Genomic DNA, 23,572 nt, shown 5'->3' on the forward strand with positions numbered 1-23,572 from the left:
GCCGGCTGAGCCATTGAGCGGTGCCACACAGGATTTGAATGCATGCATGGCGCTCACCTCCATATCCTGGTATGCATGGTCTTCTCACCCCCTATCCTGATATGCATGGTCCCCTCACCCCCCTTTCCTGGTATGCATGGCCCTCTCACCCCCCCTATCCTGGTATGCATGGTCCTCTCACCCCCTGTCCAGGTATACATGGTCCTCTCACCCTCCTATCCTGGTAAGCATGGATCTCTCACCCCCCTATCCTGGTATGCATGGCTCTCTCACCCTCCTATCCTGGTATGCATGGTCCTCTCACCCCCCTATCCTGGTATGCATGGTCCCCGAACCCACTTATCCTGGTATGCATGGTCATCTCACCCCCAATCCTGATATGCATGGTCCCCCCTCATCCCTATCCTGGTGTGCATGATCCTCTCACACCCCCTATCCTGGTATGCATGGTCCTCACCCCCCTTATCCTGGTATGCATGGTCCCCTCATCCCCCTATCCTGGTATGCATGGTCTTCTCACCCCCCTATCCTTGTATGCATGGCTCTCTCACCCTCCTATCCTGGTATGCATGGTCCCCGAACCCACCTATCCTGGTATGCATGGTCGTCTCACCCCCAATCCTGATATGCATGGTCCCCCCTCATCCCTATCCTGGTATGCATGATCCTCTCACACCCCCTATCCTGGTATGCATCGTCCTCACCCCCTTATAATGGTATGCATGGTCCCCTCACCCCCTATCCTGGTATGCATGGTCTTCTCACCCCCTATTCTTGTATGCATGGCTCTCTCACCCCCTATCATGGTATGCATGGTCTTCTCGCACCCCTATCCTGGTATGCATGGTCCCCTCACCCCCTAACCTGGTATGCATGGTCCTCTCACCCCCCCCCCCCTATCCTGGTATGCATAGTCCCCGAACCCACCTATCCTGGTATGCATGGACCCCGAACCCACCTATCCTGGTATGCATGGTCATCTCACCCCCAATCCTAACATAGTAACATAGATAGTAAGGCCGAAAAAAGACATTAGTCCATCCAGTTCAGCCTATAAAATTCTGTCAGAATAAATCCCCCGATCTGTCCTTCTAAAGAACCTAACAATAACTGTAAGATACAATATTGTTACGCTCCAGGATGACATCCAGGCCTCTCTTGAACCCTTCGACTGAGTTCGCCATCACCACCTCCTCAGGCAGGGAATTCCAGATTCTCACTGCCCTAACAGTAAAGAATCCTCTTCTATGTTGGTGAAAAAACCTTTTCTCCTCCAGACGCAGAGAATGACCCCTTGTGACCGTCACCTTCCTTGGTATAAACAGATCCTCTGAGAGATATTTGCATTGTCCCCTTATATACTTATACATGGTTATTAGATCGCCCCTCAGTCGTCTTTTTGCTAGACTAAATAATCCTAATTTTGCTAATCTCTCTGGGTATTGTAGTTCCCCCATCCCCTTTATTCATTTTGTTGCCCTCCTTTGTACCCGCTCTAGTTCCATTATATCCTTCCTGAGCATCGGTGCCCAAAACTGTACACAGTACTCCATGTGCGGTCTAACCAGAGATTTGTACAGAGGCAGTATAATGCTCTCATCATGTGTATCCAGACCTCTTTTAATGCACCCCATGATCCTGTTTGCCTTGGCAGCCGCTGCCTGGCACTGGCTGCTCCAGGTAAGTTTATCATTAACTAGGATCCCCAAGTCCTTCTCCATGTCAGATTTACCCAGTGATTTACCGTTCAGTGTGTAATGGTGATATTGATTCCTTCTTCCCATGTGTATAACCTTACATTTATCATTGTTAAACTGCATCTGCCACCTTTCTTCCCAAGTTCCCAACTTATCCAGATCCATCTGTAGCAGAATACTATCTTCTCTTGTATTGACTGCTTTACATAGTTTTGTATCATCTGCAAATATCGATATTTTACTGTGCAAACCTTCTACCAGATCGTTAATAAATATGTTGAAGAGAATAGGTCCCAACACCGACCCCTGCGGTACCCCGCTGGTCACAGCGACCCAGTTAGAGAATATACCATTTATAACCACCCTCTGCTTTCTATCACTAAGCCAGTTACCCATTTACACACATTTTCCCCCAGACCCAGCATTCTCATTTTGTGTACCAACCTCTTGTGTGGCACGGTATCAAATGCTTTGGAAAAATCAAGATATACCACATCCAATGACTCACCTTGGTCCAGTCTATAGCTTACCTCTTCATAAAAACTGATTATGGTAGATTGGTTTGACAGGAGCGATTCCTCATAAACCCATGCTGATATGGCGTTAAACAGTTATTCTCATTGAGATAATCCAGAATAACATCCCTCAGAAACCCTTCAAATATTTTACCAACAATAGAGGTTAGACTTACTGGCCTATAAGTTCCAGGTTCACTTTTAGAACCCTTTTTGAATATTGGTACCACATTTGCTATGCGCCAGTCCTGTGGAACAGACCCCTTCGCTATAGAGTCTCTAAATATAACAAATAATGGTTTGTCTATTACATTACTTAGTTCTCTTAGTACTCGTGGGTGTATGCCATCCAGATCCGGAGATTTATCTATTTTAATCTTATTTAACCGGTTTTACACCTCTTCTTGGGTTAGATTGGTGACCCTTAATATAGGGTTTTCTTTGTCTCTCGGCATTTCACCTAGCATTTCATTTTCCACCGTGAATACCGTGGAGAAGAAGGTGTTTACTATATTAGCTTTTTCCTCATCATCTACAACCATACTTTCCTCACAATTTTTTAATGGGCCTACACTTTCACTTTTGATTCTTTTACTATTGATATACGGTAGTTGAAGAACAGCTTGGGATTAGTTTTACTCTCCTTAGCAATGTGCTTCTCTGTTTCTTTTTTGGCAGCTTTAATTATTTTTTTAGATAAAGAATTTTTCTCCTTATAGTTTTTTAAAGCTTCAACGGTGCCATCCTGCTTTAGTAGTTTAAATGCTTTCTTTTTACTGTTAATTGCCCCTCTTACTTTTTTGTTTAGCCACTTTGGGTTTTTCCTATTTTTTGTCCTTTTATTCCCAGAAGGTATAAACCGCTTACAGTGCCTATTAAGGATGTTCTTAAACATTTCCCATTTATTTTTTGTTTTCTTATTTATGAGGACATTGTCCCAGTCAATCAGATTAAGGGCATCTCTAAGCTGGTCAAACTTTGCCTTCCTATAGTTCAGTATTTTTGTGACTCCCTGACATGTCCGCCCTAGTGAAAGACAAGTGAAACTGTACAATATTGTGGTCGCTATTTCCTAAATGCCCAACAACCTGCAGATTTGTTACTCTGTCAGGTCTGTTAGATAGTATGCATGGTCACCTCACCCCCCAATCCAGATATGCATGGTCCTCTCACTCCCTATCATGGTATGCATGGTCTTCTCACCCCTATCCTGGTATGCATGGTCCCCTCACCCCCTATCCTGGTATGCATGGTCCTCTCACCCCCCCATCCTGGTATGCATGGTCCCCGAACCCACCTATCCTGGTATGCATGGTCTTCTCACCCCCCTATCCTGACATGCATGGTCCTCTCATCCCCCTTTCCTGGTATGCATGGTCATCACCCCCCTATCCTGGTATGCATGGTCCCCTCACCCCCTATCCTGGTATGCATGGTCTTCTCACCCCCCTATCCTGGTATGCATGGACCCCTCACGCCCTATCCTGGTATGCATGGTCCTCTCACCCCCGTTCCTGGTATGCATGATCCCCTCACCCCCCAATCCTGATATGAATGGTCCCCTCACCCCACTATCCTGGTATGCAAGCTACCCCTCACCACCTATTCTGGTCTGCATGGTCGTCTCACCCCCAATCCTTATATGCATGGTCCCCTCACCCCCCAGTCCTGATATGCATGGCCCCCTCACTCCCTATTCTGGTATGCATCCTACCTCTCACCCCCCTATCCTGGTATGCATTTTACCTCTCACCCCCTATCCTGATATGTATGGTCCTCTCACCCCTATTAAACTGCACACATACAAAAAAAAATTATACTCGGCTTTCTTCCCTGTGCTCCAGCGCTGTCACGTTCTGCCGGAGGCGGAATGTGTCGCCAGAGTACGCGAATGCCCATACCGCTATCCGGTGCCATAATGCTGAAGGCACACTGCAATTGTGTCTTCAGTAAAATGGCTCCGGATAGCGCTATGCACATGCGCGATTCCGACACCGCACTTCTGCCCCAATTCTTGTTGAGAAGAGAAGCGCCGCGGTAACACTCCTCACGGTCAGGTAAATATGCAAGTATGTAATCCCCTGCCCCGCCAGCTGAGACAATGAGCGGTGCCGCGCGGGATTTAAATCTTCTGCCAAGCCTAAGCTGGTGGGCGGCTCAGCCAATGAGCAGAGCCACGTGGCTTGGCGGGGGATTCAAATCCCGCACGGCAACGCTCATTGGCTCAGCCGGTGGGGCAGGGGATTTGAATCCCGCACTGCTCATTGAATCCTGGCCGCCATATTGGAATACCCATAACTTGGGTGTTCCAATATGGCGGTGCCTTTTTTGTCACAGCTCCCGGCCGCGGTGGATTGTGGGATAGCGACACAATCGCCGGAAGCTGTGACAGAGCCGATTGCCAATTATATATTAGATGTGTAAGGAGTGATTGAGCCACACACAGTCTGGAGGCGCCATTCCAGTGTTTTTGTAGTCGTTTTTGTTAAGTGAAAGGTTGTGCACTGAAAATGCATCTCCTATCCACATGATATTTGATATAGTTGATTGGTGGGGTTTGACTACTGGGACCTTCACCAACAGCGGAATGGGGTACTTTATACCCCCTTAGACTGGAACAGTAATGCGCACGTGCAACCTGTGCTCCATTAACTCCCTTTTTCTGGCAGCCCCATAAAAGAATGAATGGAGCAACAATTAGGCATCTGACCTGCTTAGCCATTTTTTCTGTTCGGGATTAAAATTCCCTAATCAGTACAGGTCTAAGCGCTGGGAAACCTACTAATCAGCAAGTTACCATGTATCTTATAGAGAGGTGATACATTATATTCACTGAACAACCCCTTTAATGTGGGAGGTGGAGTAAGAACAGACAGTGGAGCAAATGTATAAAACGGCAACAGGCTCTTTTGCATTATATGTATGTAGCTTCTTACTGCCTTTGTAAGTAGGTGTGCACCAAATTCCATTTATTTTATTGTATAAAACATCATCTGTAAGTTTCCTGGTTTATTACAAAACAAAGTCTGTTGCCTTCATTTATTGTATTTACTATTAAGAGTCAAATTTAGAAGTCATCCCCTAATATGCAGCAGTGCTGGATTAGGCCTGTTTCACACATCAGTTTTTTTGGTCAGTCAAAATCCGCTAAAATGGCGGATAACGGATCCGTTCCTGTACTGACCACAACGTTTGGCACCGGATCCGTTATTTTAACGGATCCGTCAAAGGAAGAATTTTAAAGGAACCGCTGCCTGGGGGGGAGAGAATTTTTCAGCTGCCAGAACAGAGTTTAGGGTTAAATTTGCGGCTGAGTGAAGTCTTTCGGGCATGCGCAGTGAGAAATGCGGATCCGGCCACCCGAAAAAACGTTGCATGGTCCGTTCGGGCATGTCAATTTTGGCGGATCCGCAAAAAAACGGATCCAACGGATGGCCATCCGTCAAGATCCGCTGGTAATGCAACTCAATGGGAAAAAAAAACGGATCCGCCAAGAAAAATGGCGGATCCGTTTTTTTGTGCAAAACGGCGGATTTTGACTGGACACAAGCGGATGTGTGAAACAGGCCTTAGAGTGAAGAGGAAAATCTCGATCTTTTGCTGCCAGAGGAGTCGCGAAGTCTTGTGGTGTCCCGATCTGCATGCAAGCATCCCACAAAACAGAAGTTCAAGCAAAAGTTGAGCCCTTTCGGAGGGCCTTAGCAGTGCTTATTAGCAAATATGAAAAAATATAGAAAGGCAGCACTCACTGTTTCCTGTGGTGAAAAGAAGTCCTTTATTTCAATTAATATTGACATCCAAAGCGGCATAGAGGCGTGTGAGGGGAGATATGCAGGGAGATGGAAGGACAACGGCCATTTCATGCTCAGGTGGTGATTCTACGGGTCCAATCCTTGTGATGTGAGATGAGATTGGGCCCGTAGAAGCGCCACCTGTGCGTGAAATTGCCGTCGTCCTTCCATCTCCCCTCACACGCCGTTATGCCGCTTAAGATGTCCATATGAATTGAAATAAAGGACTTCTTTTCACTACAGGAAACAGTGAGTGCTGCCTTTTTATATTTTTCCGTGTTTGTGTAGTTGTTGTTGACTACTGCACCACAATCCTCAAAAGTTTCCTGACCAGCTGTTATTGTTTTTTACAACAGTTCATCCACTGGTGCCTACATATTCCTCTCCTGTTCGTAATCATTTCTTATTAGCAATTTTGACAGTAACTTATATTGTTAAAATCACCAGTTTGAGGCTGCCAACTCTTTTACTAAATCAAGTTTGAGGATGCCGCTCCTTGCCATCACTGCCACTTCTTGTGTGATAAATAAAGCATTTTACTGATTTTGATTATTGCCCAGAGATGTGCTCACAGCAGCATTATGCCCTGCAATACAGCAGAGCCATTATACGCATTGTGTAGCGGGAGACAGCGTCCTGCATTGTGAAACAATGAATCACATGGAATTATTTGTTATTCAGCTTTACATAATGCTCAATTCTCTTATGAGCATACCATGATTGTGAGCAGGCATTGAGCCATGAGTTTCTATTTCTGTGTGTTTTTTTATGTCACCAATATTATAAATAACCCTGTTTTAGGTACTGATTTTTATCTGGTCCTGTCTAGCAAAAATATAATCACTATCACAAAATTAATCTGTTATAATGTGTTGGATAAAACACAGCTTTGTGTGTTACTACATGGAGATTTATGTACAAAATGTACCCATTGGAAATAACAGGTGTCTGTTAACAGCATATACAGTTGTGCTCAAAAGGTTACATACCCCGGCAGAATTTTTGCTTTCTTGGCCTTTTTTCAGAGAATATGAATGATAGCACCAAAACTTTTTCTCCACTCATGGTTAGTGGTTGGGTGAAGCCATTTATTGTCAAACTAATGTGTTTTCTCTTTTTAAATCATAATGACAACCCAAAACATCCAAATGACCATGATCAAAAGTTTCCATATCCCATTTCTTAATACCGTTTATTGTCCCCCCTAACAACAATGACAGCTTGAAGTCTTTAGTGGTAGTTGTGGATGAGGTTCTTTATTTTCTCAGATGGTAAAGCTGCCCACTCTTCTTGGCAAAAATCTTCCAGTTCCTGTAAATTCCTGGGCTGTCTAGCATGAACTGCGCACTTGAGATCTCCCCAGAGTTTCTCAATGATATTGAGGTCAGGAGACTGAGATGACCACTCCAGAACCTTCACTCTGTCCTGCTGTAGTCAATGACATGTCGACTTGGCCTTGTGTTTTGGATCATTGTCATGTTGAAAACGTCCAAGTACGTCCCATGCGCAGCTTCTGGGCTGATGATTGCAAATTTGCCTCCAGTGTTTGCTGATAATGAGCTGCATTCATCTTTCCTTCAGCTTTGACCAAATTTCCTATGCCTTTGTAGCTCACACATCCCCAAAACATCAGCGATCCCCCTCCGTTCTTTACAGTAGGAATGGTGTTCCTTTCATCATAGGCCTCGTTGACCCCTCTCCAAATGTAACATTTATGATTGTTGCCAAAAAGTTCAGTTTTGATCTCATCACTCAAAATTACCTTATTCCAGAAGTTTTGAGGCTTGTCTCTGTGCTATTTTGCGTATTGAAGGTGAAATACTTTGTGGCATTTGTGCAGTAATGGCTTTCTTCTGGCGACTCGACCATGTAGCCCATTTTTCTTAAAGTGTCTCCTTATTGTTCATATTGTAACAGCCACACTGCTAGTTTTCAGAGAGTCTAGTATTTCAGCTGGTGTTATTTGTGGGTTTTTTTTCTTTGCAGCCTGAACATTTTCCTGGCAGTTGTGGGCAAAATTTTTGTTGGTCTACCTGACCATGGTTTGTTTTTACAGAGCCCCTGATTTTCCATTTGTTAATCACAGTTTGAAAGCTGCTGACTGGCATTATCTATTCCTTGGATATCTTTTTGGTAAAAGGGTAGGAAAGAAAGAAAGCGCACCGATCTAAATGTATAATTAGATCGTAGGTGAATATAGGTGTCACTCACCTTTTATAAATCTTGATATCTTGCATATAGGTCACTTAAGACCATTAGGTGTTCAAAGGTGGATTTCTTCTGTGGTCGGTATGCTCCAAATCCATGGTAGCTAGTAAGTCACTCAGCCCACGTAGCCATAGGAATGCATTCCAATAAACTCTATACCAGGCTATTTACGTTCCCGTAGGTGTAGGTTCCAAGGCTTCTTATTATCCAAAAAAGGTTTTTAATGTTTCTCAAGAAAAATCACCTACAACGCGTTTCGACAGTATAAAATGTCTTCTTCTGGTATATTGCGCAAATAGCCTGGTATAGAGTTTATTGGATATCTTTTTGTGTCCCTTTCCTGTTTTATACGGTTCAATTACCTTTTACCATAGATCCGTTGACAATTCTTTTGCTTTCCCCGAGACTGACAATCCAGAAATGTCAGTGGCTGGATGAAAGATGCAAGAGTCTGTCTGGATTCCAGAAACTCTCAGCTTTTAAGCACACACACTGATTACAAGCAAATAGGTCACAGGTGAGGATGTTACCTTTAGTAGCCAGTCAAACCCATTTGTGTCAACTTCTGTGCATATTATCAGGCCAAAATCACCAGGGTATGTAAACTTTTGATCAGGGTCATTTGGATGTTTTGGTTTGTCATTATGAAGAGAAAATACAGTAGTTTGTCAATAAATGTCTTCACCTAACCACTAACCATGAGTGGAGAAAAAGTTTTGGTGTTATCATTCAAGGCCAAGAAAGCAAAAATTCTGCTGGGGATATGTAATCTTTTGAACACAACTGTAAGCCTGGATACTGCGTGATTGTAGTTTTATATATTTCAGAACTTAAGAGTTTGTTTCATAATGTTAAAAGTACAGCTTTACTGGATAAAGAGGTGTTGGAAGTCTCTCCGTTTAGCATGGCTTTTAGGTAACAGCCGTACATGTTGTGCTGCTTAGAACAGCCTTGTATGGATTCTAGCAACTAATGTGCATTTACAAATACACTGGCTTAGTTAATGATCTGTGCTTGGTAGCCAGCCCCCTTTTGCTAAGTGCTAACATGGAGAAGGGGTTTGTCTGACTGTCAGGAGAGGCGCGAATGGGGAGCTGCCATGATCAGAATTAAAGTATATTAGATAGAGTAAGCTTTGTAATGCGTATACATTAAAGTGAAGCTAATAATAAATCAAGAAATCTGATTTTTTTCTCGTTCTGGAGTGATAGATCATTCAGTCTCAATTCACAGGTAAAACCTTTTATCAGAGAATATAAGTTACCACATTTCTGAGATATGAGATGACAAATGGAGATAAGATTCTGTGGAGCGGGGAGATGGAACTATGTATGTATGCATGTGTGTATATATATGTACGGTAATTTAGATATTAGCAAAGCCACATGGAACTGGGTTACATCTTAGCATTGCACGTCTTAATTAGATTCATCTGTCTGGCTCTCTTCACGAACCATGGCCTGTGTTCACTAGGTGTTTGTCAGTTTGCTGGATGGAGCTCTCGTCTCCCGAGAGCTTAATCTGCGCATGCCCTGCCTCCGTAGCCATTTTCCTGAAGCTAACCGCAGGGAAATCAATGGGAAAGGAAACTGCTCATCATGCCAAAATCTTATGAGAACCCAGAACCCGCAGCATTGCCCCACTCCTGCCGCCACCGGCCTCCTGTGACCTCAATTCAACACAGCCCCCCCGCCAATCCCCAGGAAGGATGTCCATAAATTAAGTTCTGTGTAATAATGAGAAATGACGCAGGGAAAAAGTGTTAACACATGAAGAAAGAAATGTGGAAAAAGCCATGTACAGTCATGACACCAGTTGAAATATATTAGAAAGGATTCCTGCCACTTGGTGAAAAATAATATTAGCTGGTTCAACTGCTGGCCTATAAAAGAGTCTCATTACCAAGGTGTCAAACAAGAAGCATCTCATGATAAGTAAAACCAGAGAGCGGTCTCAAGACCTTTGCAACCTTATTGTTGCAAAACATACTGATGACATTGGTTACAGAAGAATCTCTAAACTACTGAAGATCCCAGTGAGCACTGTTGGTGTTGGGGGCATAATCCAGAAGTGGAAAGAACATAATTTCACCATTAATCAGCCAAGACCATGTGCTCCCCGCAGAGGAGTGAAAAGAATTATCAGTTGTCCAAGATCAAAGGACCACTTGTGCAGAGCTACAGAAAGACACAATTGTTTCAAAGAAAACAATAAGTAATGCACTCAACCTTCGTTACCTGTATGCTCCTCACCATGCGATACTCCATTGCTGAACAAAAACCATGTTCAAGCGCATTTAAAGTTTGCTCAGCATCATTTAGACAAGCCAATGAAATACTAGTGTAATGCTGGTGGGTGTGAACCCACTGTTCTACTGGTCAGGCTTACCCTGGAGGGGCATGACAAAGTGTCTACCTGGTCTTCACTCGGTCCCCTGTTGGTAAGGATTGGCTTGTACCTGAATCTAATAGAACATTTATGGAAGAAACTAAAGCTCAGGGGTCATAGAGGGAGGCCACAGAACCTTCAGGATTTGAACAGTGTTTGTGTGGAATAATTGGCCAAATTCACTCCAGAGCAATGCATGCGACTAGTTTCTCCATACAGGAGGTGTCTTGAAGCTGTCATCACTAACAAAGGCTTTTGTACGAAATATTAATTTCATTTTAGTAAGCGAGTTAAATACTTTTTCCCGTTGTCATTTCTCATTATTACACATTATAATTTAATTTATGGACATCTATGGTTTGATTTATTTGCCTGTGTGGATTGGATGGGTTGTTAACTACATCTGGGGAGAATTTCATGTCAGGAGCACCTTTAGAAATATATTTTCTTAGAAAATTGGAGATGTGTTCGATGTACCCTGGTTTCAGGAGAACTTGCAGCAGAATGCCTTTATCTTCCCCCTTCCACCTCCCCTCTCTATAGAATCTAAATTGGCTCCAATTGTCATCTCTTATCTGTGATAAACCTGTGTTCCCTGATGATAGATTTTTCCTATGAATTGAGAGTGAATGATCAGTCCAGAAAGAGGAATAATCAGATTTCTTGCTTTTTTGTAGGTTCACTTGTACCATTGATTTATTTTAAAATAAAAAAAAGAAAAACTGAAAAAAAGCTACATTGAAACATACCTTTAACCCCTTCATGACCAAGCCTATTTTGACCGTAATGACCAGGCCATTTTTTGCAATTCTGACCACTGTCCCTTTGAGGTAATAACTCTGGAACGCTTCAGCGCATCCTAGCGATTCTGAGATTGTTTTTTTGGTGACATATTGGGCTTCATGTTAGTGGTAAATTTAGGTCGATAATTTTTGCGTTTATTTGTGAAAAAATCAGAAATTTGGCAAAAATTTTGCAATTTTCAAATTTTGAATTTTTATTCTGTTAAACCAGAGAGTTATGTGACACAAAATAGTTACTAAATAACATTTCCCACATGTCTACTTTACAACAGCACAATTTTGGAAACAATTTTTTTTTTCGTTAGTAAGTTATAAGGGTTAAAAGTTGACCAGCGATTTCTCATTTTTACAACAAAATTTACAAAACCATTTTTTTTAGGGACCACGTCACATTTGAAGCCACTTTGAGGGGTCTATATGGCAGAAAATACCCAAAAGTGACACCATTCTAAAAACTGCACCACTCAAGCTACTCAAAACTACATTCAAGAAGATTATTAACCCTTCAGGTGCTTCAAAGTAACTAAAGCAACGTGGAAGGAAAAAATGGACATTTTAATTTTTCCAACAAAAATTTTTTTTACCATCAATTTTTTTCATTTTCACATGGGCAACAGGATAAAATGGATCCTAAAATTTGTTGGGCAATTTCTCCTGAGTACCCTGATACCTCATATGTGGTCATAAACCACTGTTTGGGCGCACGGCAGGGCTCAGAAGGGAAGGAGCGCCATTTGACTTTTTGAATGGAAAATATGCTGGAATATTTAGCAGTTACCATGTCACGTTTGGAGAGCCCCTGTGTGTCTAAACATTGGAGCTCCCCCACAAGTGACCCCATTTTGGAAACTAGACCCCCCCCAAGGAACTTATCTAGATGCATAGTGATCACTTTGAATGCCCAGGTGCTTCACAAATTGATCCGTAAAAAAAAAGTACTTTTTTTTTCACAAAAATTTTCTTTTAGCCTCAGTTTTTTCATTTTCACATGGGCAACAGGATAAAATGGATCCTAAAATTTGTTGAGCAATTTCTCCTTAGTACACCGATACCTCATATGTGGTCATAAACTACTGTTTGGACGCACTGGCACGGTCCGGAAGGGAAGGAGCGCTATTTGACTTTTTGAATGGAAAATTAGCTCCAATCATTATCGGACACCATGTCACGTTTGGAAAGCCCCTGTGTGCCTAAACAGTGAAAACCCCCCCACAAGTGACACCATTTTGGAAACTAGACCCCTTATGGAACTTATCTAGATGTGTAGTGAGCACTTTGAACCCCCAAGTGCTTCACAAAAGTATATAACGCAGAGCAGTGAAAATAAAACATCATTTTTTTTGTTCAAAAATGATTTTTTAGCACGCTATTTTGTATTTTCGCATGGCTAACAGGAGAAATTGGACCACAAAAGTTGTTGTCCAGTTTGTCTGGAGTACGCTGGTCCCCCATATGTGGGGGGGAACCACTATTTGGGTGCACGGCAGGGCTCAGAAGGGAAGGAGTGCCATTTGAATTTTTGAAATGAAAATTAGCTCTAATCGTTAGCGGACACCATGTCGTGTTTGGAGAGCCCCTGTGCGCCTAAACTTTGGAGCTCCCCCACAAGTTTCCCCATTTTGGAAACTAGACCCCCTAAAGAACTTATATAGATGCATAGTGAGCACTTTGAACCCCCAGGTGCTTCACTGAAGTTTATAACGCAGAGCCGTGAAAATAATTTTTTAGTGCGCAATTTTTTATTTTCACAAGGGTAACACGAGAAATTGGACCCAAAAAGTTGTTGTCCAGTTTGTCCTGAGTACGTTGGTACCCCATATGTGGGGGGGACCACTGTTTGGGCACACGTCGGGGCTTGGAAGGGAAGTAGTGATGTTTTGAAATGCTGACTTTGATGGAATGGTCTGAGGGCGTCGTTAGGTTTGCAGAGCCCCTGATGTGCCTAAACAGTAGAAGCCCCCCACAAGTGACCCCATTTTGAAAGCTAGACCTTCCAAGGAACTTTTCTAGATGTGTGTTGAGCACTTTGAACCCCCAAGTGCAGAGATGTGAAAATAAAAATCATTTTTTTCCACAAAAATAATTTTTTAGCCCCCAATTTTTTATTTTCCCAAGGGTAACAGGTGAAAATAGACACCCAAAAGTTGTTGTGCAATTTTTCCTGAGTACGCTGTTACCCCATATGTTGGGGTAGACCACTCTTTGGGCACACGTCAGGGGCTTGGAAGGGAGGGAGCACCGTTTGACTTTTTGAATGCAAAATTGGCTGGAATCAATGGTGGCACCATGTCACGTTTGGAGACCCCCTGATGTGCCTAAATAGTGGAAACCCATCAATTCTAACTCCAACCCTAACCCCAACACACCCCTAACCACAACCCTAACCCTAATCCCACCCCTAACCATAACCCTAACCACAAGCATAACCCTAATGCCTACCCTAACCCCAACACATCCTTAACCCTAATCTTAACCCTAATTCCAACCCTAACCCTAATTCCAACCCTAACCCTAATTCCAACCCTAACCCTAATTCCACCCTAACCCTAATTCCAATCCTAACCCTTATTCCACCCTAACCCTATCCCTAATTCCAACCCTAACCCTAATTCCAACCCTAATTCTAACCCTAACCCTAATGGAAAAATAAAAATATTTTCTTTATTTTACTAGTTGTGCCTACCTATGGGGGTGATAAACGGGGGGTTTATTTACTTTTTATTTTATTTTGATCACTGTGAGAGTGATCAAAATGAATGAATGAATCTGCAGCCGGCGGGCGCACTGCGCATGCGCCCGCCATTTTCCAAGATGGCGGCGCCCATGAAGCAGGATGGCGGGACACTGGGAGCCGGAGCGGGACATCGGAGGTACGGGGGGGTGAGGGGGGGGTCGGAAGGTGGGGGGAGCGGAAAGAAGGGGGAGGAGAGCAGATAATGACGGCGGTGGCACATTGCTGCCGTCAGTCATATCGGGGGCCGATCGGCCCCGTGAGTCGTGGGGGGGGTCGGATCTGGGTCTCCAGCCATGTCCGATGCTACTGCAGCATCGGCCATGGCTGGATTGTAATATTTCATTGATGAAATATTACTATCGCTCTGATTGGCTGTTAAAAGTGAAACAGCCAATCAGAGCGATCGTAGCCACGTGGGGCGAAGCTACGCCCCCTTTGGTGAAGTACAAAGCCCCCTGTATCTGTGGGTCAGGTGACCTTTCATTGACCCTGGTCACCCGACCTACAGGGGGGCTTTGAAGTCATGACACAGGTCATTGGTCGTAATGGCACCGACTTTCATGATGCATACGCTGTGTCACTGGTCGTGAAGGGGTTAAACTAAGTGTGTTTGTCAGGACTTGGATGCTCTTGATAGAATGGCTTGGAACATGAGGGGCCAACACTGGCCATTGTCTCGAACCATTTTGATCTGGCTGCACATATTGTTTACACCCTACCAGGCTACTGTGGCGTACAGTGATGGGGTGGGAGTACTGTGTATATGTACCATAGTTTGGTTAAAGCTAGCAATTGGATCCCAGCAGTAACCCTTGCAAGCTTCTATAACTGTCACAAATGTTATTGTGGTGGATCACAGTTTGTGCTGTTCTTCTGACATTTTATAAGAGAGAATCTGGTTATAGAAGTGTTCTGTGAAGCAAGTCTTTATCACTCTATCATACTTATTCTCTTTTGGGATGGTTGATAATGTATTACAGATTTTATAAGTGTGACACAGAAGCACCTGTAACCTTTTGCATCATTTTCCATGTTCCATATTTTTTTACATACTCTTCCTGGTGTCTTTATTTCTAGGTGTGGATGATCCTCAGTGTGTTCTTGGAGTAGCGTTCAGCTCTTACATACTCAGTTAGGATGCCACCTCCATCAGATACAGTGAAGGTAGCCATTCAATGGCCTGGAGCATTCCCAAAGTTAATGGAAATAGATCAGGTAAGTCTTAAATTGCCCTGTATGATGACTATGATGTACATTAGCTACTATTTTAATTTACAAACCATTCACAGTTTATAAATACTATAACATTCAAACATTAGTTGGCATAAAGTCCAAGTTAAGTTCATCTTGGTCAGGATAGAAATAATATTCCTATAAGATAATGAACTCCTGAATATGAAGACTCCAGCACCAAGCAATCAGGAATTTTCTGAAAATTGCAAAAAAGTGAGTGCTGAAGACAGTCTTTGTCACTGCCTTATGCCGCCTTCAGATAGGGCTACACATCCAGTGGGAAAATAAGTATTTCCTGAGTTTGCAAGTTTTTCCACATACAAAGAATGGAGGGGTCTGTAATTTTATTCATGCTTCAACTGTGAGAGACAGAATCTAAAAATAAAAAAAAACAAAAATCACATTTTATGATTTCTAAATACTGTATATACTTGTGTATAAGCCAAGTTTTTCAGCACAGTTTTTGTGCTGACCCCCCCTCGCCTTATACACCAGTCGTTGTCCCAGAAAGGTGGCAGGGGAGGGGGAGCGGCGGGTCTAAGAGGCAGGAACTGGTGGCTGTGGCTGAAGCCTTTGCCGCTGCTGTAATAGCGCACAGTGCCAGCCACAGCCGCCGGCTTCCAGCACAGCACACATCTCCTCCTTACCTACTTGCGCGCCCTCCCTGGCACTGCATCTCATTCATTTTTTTGCCAGCAGCTCTTCCGGGCGAGCGATCACGTGGCCCCGCTCATTGAGGTAATGAATATGCACGCCTCTCCACTCCCATAGGCGTGTAGTGCATACTCATTACCTTAACAAGCGGGGCCTCATGATTGCTCGGCTGGAAGAGCTGCTGGCACCGAAACGAGATGCAGTGCCAACGAGGGCACGCAGGCAGGTAAATAGGATGGGTTTTTTTAACAGCGATCGTAACACTGGGGATGGTGAAAACAGACCCGAATCATGTTCTCCGGGGTCTTGGCTAAAACCTTATTTCTCTGCGTCGCTAAAAAGCGGCGCTGAGGAATAAGTGCCCTTAACTGCCGCTCTTAAAAGGTGTATCGGCGGTCTTTAAGGGGTTAAGTGATACATTTACTGTAGTGAAATGGTAACATCAGGCTTATAATCACCATTATGATACAATAATCAAGATATTTAGAACATAAAATATATTTCTTGGAATACAACTTCAGAACAAATAAAACCTTAATAAATTGTAAATATGCAATACACTATGCACTAAGTGGGTGAAAAACTTTTTCAACAAAAATGTACTGAACAACATTTGTGCAATCCTATGAATTTGTTCTGAGAAATTGTATCGCCTCCATCAGATCCTCCTTCATAGATGACCTCAAATCTGATCTAATTATCTTAAGGCTAGAAAACAACCTCTCTACTCTAACTTGGGTTGGTGGCAAAGTGGTAACTACATGGGCAACATCTAAGGCTGGTTTCACATTAGCGCTTTTTAAGCGCACGCACGGCCGGGGGTAGCTCCGCCCCCGAGCCGGCTCTCTGCCCGGCGTGCCCGCCCCTTGCTTGTAGCGCCGCCTCCTAGCGGACAGCGGCGCCTGCGATCGGCGCACCCTATCTTTAGCATAGGGTGCGCAGATCGTGCGCAGGCCGTGCGCTAGTTGCGCTTTGACCTGCGCTGTGCACTTTTGACGGTGCGCCGTGCGCGCCAAAATCGAACTTTTCGGAGCTGTCCGCTAGGAGGCGGCGCTACAAGCAAGGGGCGGGCACGCCGGGCAGAGAGCCGGCTCGGGGGCGGAGCTACCCCCGGCCGTGCGTGCGCTTAAAAAGCGCTAATGTGAAACCAGCCTAACAATTTCCTTTATTGAATTTTATTTAACCATACTTAATGAATCCCTGACGCCCTCGTCTCCTGCAAACAATCAAAAATAATAAACCAACATATAATACTATCCTGACCAAAGTAGTCCATTTAATACCGAGTGTCTCACGGCTATCTCCCGTCTAGAACAGTCACATCAGGAGATGTGACTGGTCTACCCGACCTCCGAAGATACACTGACAAGAGGAAATCGCTCCCGCAGTGTATCACTGCGCTGCCGTGAGAGTTCACTGGAGTTCATCAGATCCGGTGCTCTAATGGCACTACCGCTGTGTGAGAACATTCTCACGCAGTGGTGCCGTAAGTGAGAGCACCAGAGCTGATCAGCTTATGTACTCCAGTGAACTCTTACAGCGGCTCAGTGTTACACTGCGGGAGCGATTACCTCCTGTCAGTGTATCGCCGGCGGTCGAGTGACATCGACGTGGGACACACGGTATTAAATGGACTACGGCAGACAGGGAGTATATGTTGGTTTATTATTCTTGATTGCTTGCAGGAGACGTGGGTGCCATTGATTAGGTAGTCGGTGAGTATGTATATTGTATGTGAATATGTCAATGTTTTGATTTTTTTTTTTTTTTCCTTTTACAATCGAATACAGGCGCTGATGAGACTATTTTACCATCATCGACTCATGCTGTCTCTGTCTCTGTTATATGTGACAGCAGACATAGCTGGATGGGAGTAGTAGTCCCATCAGATGACGCCTAAGTACAATCACTATGGGCTGTTTGTCGCATGGGTACACACCCGCAGACAGACACACGCATATTCTCCGCTCACACACACATTCTACCTCCTTCTGACCGCATTTCCTTTGACAATTCTGCAGCATTTTTGGCAGCAAATCCGCAAACCTTTTTACACCTGTGTTTTTGCTGCAGATTTCACTGACTCAATAAAAGTCAATGGGTGAAAAACACTGCAGATCCGCAAAAAGATTTGACATGCTGTGGAAAATAAAATGCTGCAAATAAGGACGGAAATTTCCGCAGCATGTGCACAACAATTCAGGAATGCCATTGATTAACATTTTTGGAGCATTTCCGCACAGAAAAAACGCTGCAGAAATGCAACAAATCCGCAACGTGTGCACATAGCCTTCCTGTGAACTGTCAATCAATGTCAGGCATTTCTCAGGGTACAGCTCAGTAAATGTTTCACATCAAGATGCTTCACAGTCTTTGAAGAGAGGATGAGGGAGCAAGTTTGTGCTGAATCATACCCCAGAAAGAACCTGAAACTGCTAGCAGAGTTAATAATAATAATAAGGTAAAATAACTCATAATATTAGTGTGCGCTTGGAACACTCATAAAGAAGAGGGAAATATAAATTAGGTGGTTATAGAAAAAAAAAAAAACTCTTATAAGTGCTCTTTATGTAGCTGGATAATAGCGAGAAAATAGCAATTAGAAATAGACGATTGTAAGACCCCAGAAGAAGTGCTTAAGGGAAAAAAAAAAAAAATATATATATATATATATATATATATATATATATAGATGCTGGTGGCAATCTTAGTTCCAACCTGAACAATCATTAAAAACTCAAAAGGCATGAGTGAGGGTAAAAACCTAAAATCACTGAACAGGTTATATACTGCATGGTACTTCTTCCTGATAGCAGCTTAAAAAAAAAAAAAATGTTAAAGTCAAATTGCAGCCTGTGAACGGCTGTGCAGAGTAGCCGCAATAGTAAATGCACAAGTCAGAGAGCGGGGGGGGTTTGTACTCAGGGGTTTAGACGAGTTACAGGGGCTGCCCCGGCCGGTGGCAGCCTCCTGTCAGTGTACCTCCAGCTGTGGAGCAGACGTCTTGTGACAGGTGTCTTAGTGTTTGCTGCTGGAATTACACTCATACACAAGCGCCACTGAATCTCCATTTGTAGTAATAATAATAATAATATTTATTTTTATATAGCGGTAACATATTCCACAGCGCTTTACAGTTTGCATACATTATCATCACTGTCCCCCTGATGACTCACAATCTATATTCCCTATCAGTATATCTTTTTGGAATGCATAAATCAATACTTCAGTGTATGTTTTCTTTGTAAGCTTCAGTTTGCATACATTATCATCACTGTCCCCCTGATGACTCACAATCTATATTCCCTATCAGTATATCTTTTTGGAATGTGGGAGGAAACCCACGCAAACACGGGGAGAACATACAAACTCCTTGCAGATGTTGTCCTTGGTGGGATTTGAACCCAGGACTCCAGTGCTTCAAGGCTACAGTGCTAACCACTGAGCCATCGTGCTGCCCCACCATCTTAATAGTTAATAGCATCTGGTCAACTAATCTCTCCAAACGGGAGCTCAGAGGAAAAGAAAACTAAGACATGAAGCTTACAGAGAAAACATACACTGAAGTATTGATTTATGCAGTTTATTGAAAGTTTAGATATGCTTTAAAGGGAACCCCTGTCAGCAGGATTGTGCACAGTAATTTACAGGCAGCGCCGTTATACTGATTAAAATGATATCTGGGTTGATGAAATCTGTCTTGTGGTTGCTGTTTAATCTTTATTTTCAGTTTTGAGTTAATTATATTCTCGTGCTCTGGGGCAGGGCTGTGGGGGGAGGGTCTTCATATGGTGCTCTGATTAGGTATTCATCAGTATGGTGTCAGGCTGGGTGAGGGAGAAGATAGGTGTACAACAACAAGAAAAGGGTGGGGGAGCCCAAGCAGTCGGAAAGGGGTGAGTGGAGACACCTAGGCAGATCTGACAACACCCTGTCTTCCCTTACTTCCCTAAATAGGTTCCGCACCTATCGACGAGCAGGAACCTAATCCCTGATTGTCCCTAGCAATAGGCCCTGGAAAGTGAGGGGATGGGGTAAGCATTAGTCAGCCCCCACTATAACTAAAGACAAAGCAGGAAGATAAATGAGGGAATACACTTAGCTTGAGATGAGACACAACAGTTCATGCCAGCAATCCTCCAAGAGGCTCCAAGAAGAAACTTGTCAACTTCTAGCACTTCCAACAGACAGAGGTAAATAGAGCTATCACCGGCGACTTGCTGAAGTGACTAAAGGTATTTAATCCTCCAGCAAGGGTGTGTTAATCAGCAGCAAACAGTGGCGATCATAGCTAGGTCTTAGAGGGAGAAGGATATCACTCAAGATCCAGAATGTGCCTGCAGAGCTAGGCGCATTGACCTTCTACAGCCGGATCGAGAATGACTGTCTGTCCCTCCTGACACACCCATGACATATGACTTCTGACAGGTCACTGATCCCTCAGTGACCTGCCCCCTAGTTTATATAATGAATATTATATATATTTAAAAAAAAAAAAAAAAAAAAAAAATCCCCTTCTGCAGACAGGCGGTAGCTCCGGGGCTGCACCATGATCGCATCCATATTGTGCATTTAATTATTCTTTTTGATGGTATCCATAAATTAAAAAAAAAAAAATCAGTTTGAAAAAGGCCGACCTGCCAATGTCTGTAGGTTACTGTGCACAATCCTGCTGACAGGTTCCCTTTAAGAAGTACTTTCGTTAAAGGGAACCGGTCAGCTGTTTTGGCCGCTATAAGATGCGGCTGCTGCCTTTCAGGGCTTATTTACAGCATTCTTTAATGCTGTAGATAAGCCCCCTATCCGACCTGCAAGATAAGAAAAATAAGTTTTATTATACTCACCCCGGGAGCCATGAAGCGAGCAGGAGGGCGGGTGCCCAAGGAGATGGGAGGCGCCGGACCCGGACCTGTGACACCCATTGGACCGGACCTCATCAGACTACCCCCTGGGTGAATATAATAAAACTTATTTTTCTTATATTTCAGGTCGGACCAGGTGCTTATCTACAGCCTTAGAGAATGCTGTAGATAAGCCCTGAAAGGCAGTGGCCAAATTTTATATCAGCCAAACTTAAGGGCCCCGTTACACACAGCAATGTCGCTGGCGAGATCGCTGATTTTGTGACACATCAGCGATCTCTCCAGCGATATCACTGTGTGTGACATTCAGCAGCGACCGCCCCCCCCCCCCCCCCCCCCCGCCGGGTATCGCTGATCGTCCTGGGACGTTTTTTCTTCGTTGGTCTCCCGCTGGCCAGCGTGCATCACTGCGTGTGGCAGCGGGAGCCAGCGGTCAGCGACGCTGCATGCTGGTATCCAAAGTAAACAGTGGGTTTCTAAGAGCAGTGCTGCTCTTAGAAACCCGCTGTCCAAGGTAAACATCGGGTTTCTAAGAGCCGCGCGGCTCTTAGAAACCCAATGTTTACGTTGGATACCAGCTTGCTCGCTGGTCCTGATCGCTGGAGGGGCTGTCTAACGATGTCCCAGCGATCCCATCCATGTCGGATCGTTGTTGGGATCGCTGGGACATCGTTATGTGTAACGGGGCCTTTAGTGACAGGTTCTCTTTAATCCTGTTTTCCTGTTCACACTAGCAGTTCTTGCGATGAGTGCAGGGCTGCAGGCATTCCTTATCAGTGCCTTTTTGCCTTGATCTGTAGAGGAGGAGCTATACTACTGAGCATGTACATAAAGTGGAGCACAGATTCATCTCAACTAAAAGCCGAGATCATTAGATCAGGAATAGAACAGACATTTATAGGATGTTTGCTAACTTTCCCAAATTCTTATAAAAAAATATTTAGCACATACTGCATTTAAATGCTGTACCCAATTTATTATATATGTGAGGAGTCTGTCCCTTTTATTCTGACTCCACCGGAATGAAGACCGCCTCCGACCCCGATTCCACAGCCCTGGTGGCTATCCTCCCGCTGTTGTATGTAATAGGAGAGCATAAGAATGCCAGGTCCTCTTTGAAAGTGACAGAACTTCGTCAACCCCTTAATGGTGTCTTCTGATACTGTGCCATTTTATGGCGGCATTATGGGTTTAAGCGACATGGAATTGTGTGTAAGCAAATATATGTTTTATGCTGGCAATGTAGATCTATCAAGCCTAATGTAGATGACACCTTGTTTTTCAGTACTGCTGCTTACAGAGCTGCTTTCAAAATAACTACAAAAATTTGACACCAACACAAAAGAGAACAGATGGCTAACTGTACTCAAATTTCTGTTTCTTTTGTGCAAAAGAATTGCTAGCCAATTGTGTAGACTTAAACCATTTACCTCTCGGCTTTCTGCTCTTTCTTTTGAAATATAATTTACTTACACACTGGGAAAATGTCTTTCCACTTTAATAAGAGATCCCATATACAATACACTTCCACGTGTGTTTTCTCCATCCTGAAATCAACTTTTTATGTTTTTTTCCTTATTTGTTTATCTGCGTCAGTACTTAACCCCTTAAACCCTTAAAGAACCATACTTTTTTTTTTTCCTTCTCTAGTGACAAAGTTGCATGATGACTTGTTTTTGTGGGTTGGCACAATTGCAGTGACAATAAACTTATTTTTTTACTTATTTAATTTTTTTCACGGTTTAATACTTTTGCTGAGTTTTCTGAAAATATATATATTTTAGTGTTGTTTTAGGATACATATAATGAGCGTCCATGCTGCAGAGATTCTGCAGATAGGCGATAATGGCTGCATTTCAATATTCACAGCATAAAGTATGCTATATAGTGTTGAAGTATGAAAAAACATTTCAATTGCTTTAATTTTTTTCCTTCTAGAAAAAGCCCTTATCTGCAATAATAAAGGAAGTGAGTGACGGGTAAGTGTAAACTATTGCAAAATGCCAGTTATTTACTGCACTAAAAAAAGAGTTCTCTGCTTCTGTTGATAAACCTGTTGCCTCAGTGTCATTTTGAATAATAATTCTGTTTTGAAATTTACTTTAGAAATGGCTGTATCAATACAGTTAGGTCCAGAAATATTTGGACAGTGACACAAATAATGGCATTTTAGCTGTTTATCAATTGTATTCAAGATACAGTTATATAATTAATATGAGCTTAAACTGCAGACTCTGTTTTAATTTGAGGGTGTTCATGTCCTAATTGGAGTAAAGGCCCCGTCTCACATAGCGAGATTGCTAGTGAGATCGCTGTTGCGTCACTGATTTTGTGATGCAACAGCGACCTCGCAAGCGATCTTGTTACGTGTGACACTTAGCAGCGACCAGGCCCCGCAGCGATGTCGCTGATCGTGCTCGAATGTACTGGGCCATTTTTTTGATCGCCGGTGTCCCGCTGGCCAGCGCGCATCGCTGTGTTTGACAGACGAGCGACCTCGTTAGCGACTCAGAAATCATGGACGCAGGCGGGAGCCGTCAGAATCACTGCTGTGTGACAAGGTCCCAACGACCGCCGAGGTCATTATACGGATCACTGTATCGTTGCTGCGTCGTTGGGTAAATCTGACTGTTGGCAGCTTACTAGCGACCATTTAGCGACGCACCAGTGATCCTTACTAGGTCGTA

General features: G+C 43.6%; 1 protein-coding gene across 5 annotated transcripts in view; it reads left to right on the plus strand.

The window, feature by feature from the left end:
* Positions 1-23,572, plus strand: part of ELMO1 (engulfment and cell motility 1) — a 569,414-nt gene that overhangs the window by 126,524 nt on the left and 419,318 nt on the right. For all 5 annotated transcript variants that reach the window (XM_073549986.1, XM_073549985.1, XM_073549983.1 and 2 more), the window contains 2 exons: positions 15,214-15,351; positions 22,824-22,864. In XM_073549986.1, the coding sequence (XP_073406087.1) occupies positions 15,274-15,351; positions 22,824-22,864 (119 nt within the window). In that variant the 5' untranslated portion in view covers positions 15,214-15,273. The remainder of the gene's footprint in view (positions 1-15,213; positions 15,352-22,823; positions 22,865-23,572) is intronic.

Source organism: Dendrobates tinctorius, unplaced genomic scaffold, assembly GCF_039654945.1.
Source record: "Dendrobates tinctorius isolate UK_male_01 unplaced genomic scaffold, ASM3965494v1 ptg000162l, whole genome shotgun sequence".
Lineage (NCBI taxonomy): Eukaryota > Metazoa > Chordata > Amphibia > Anura > Dendrobatidae > Dendrobates > Dendrobates tinctorius.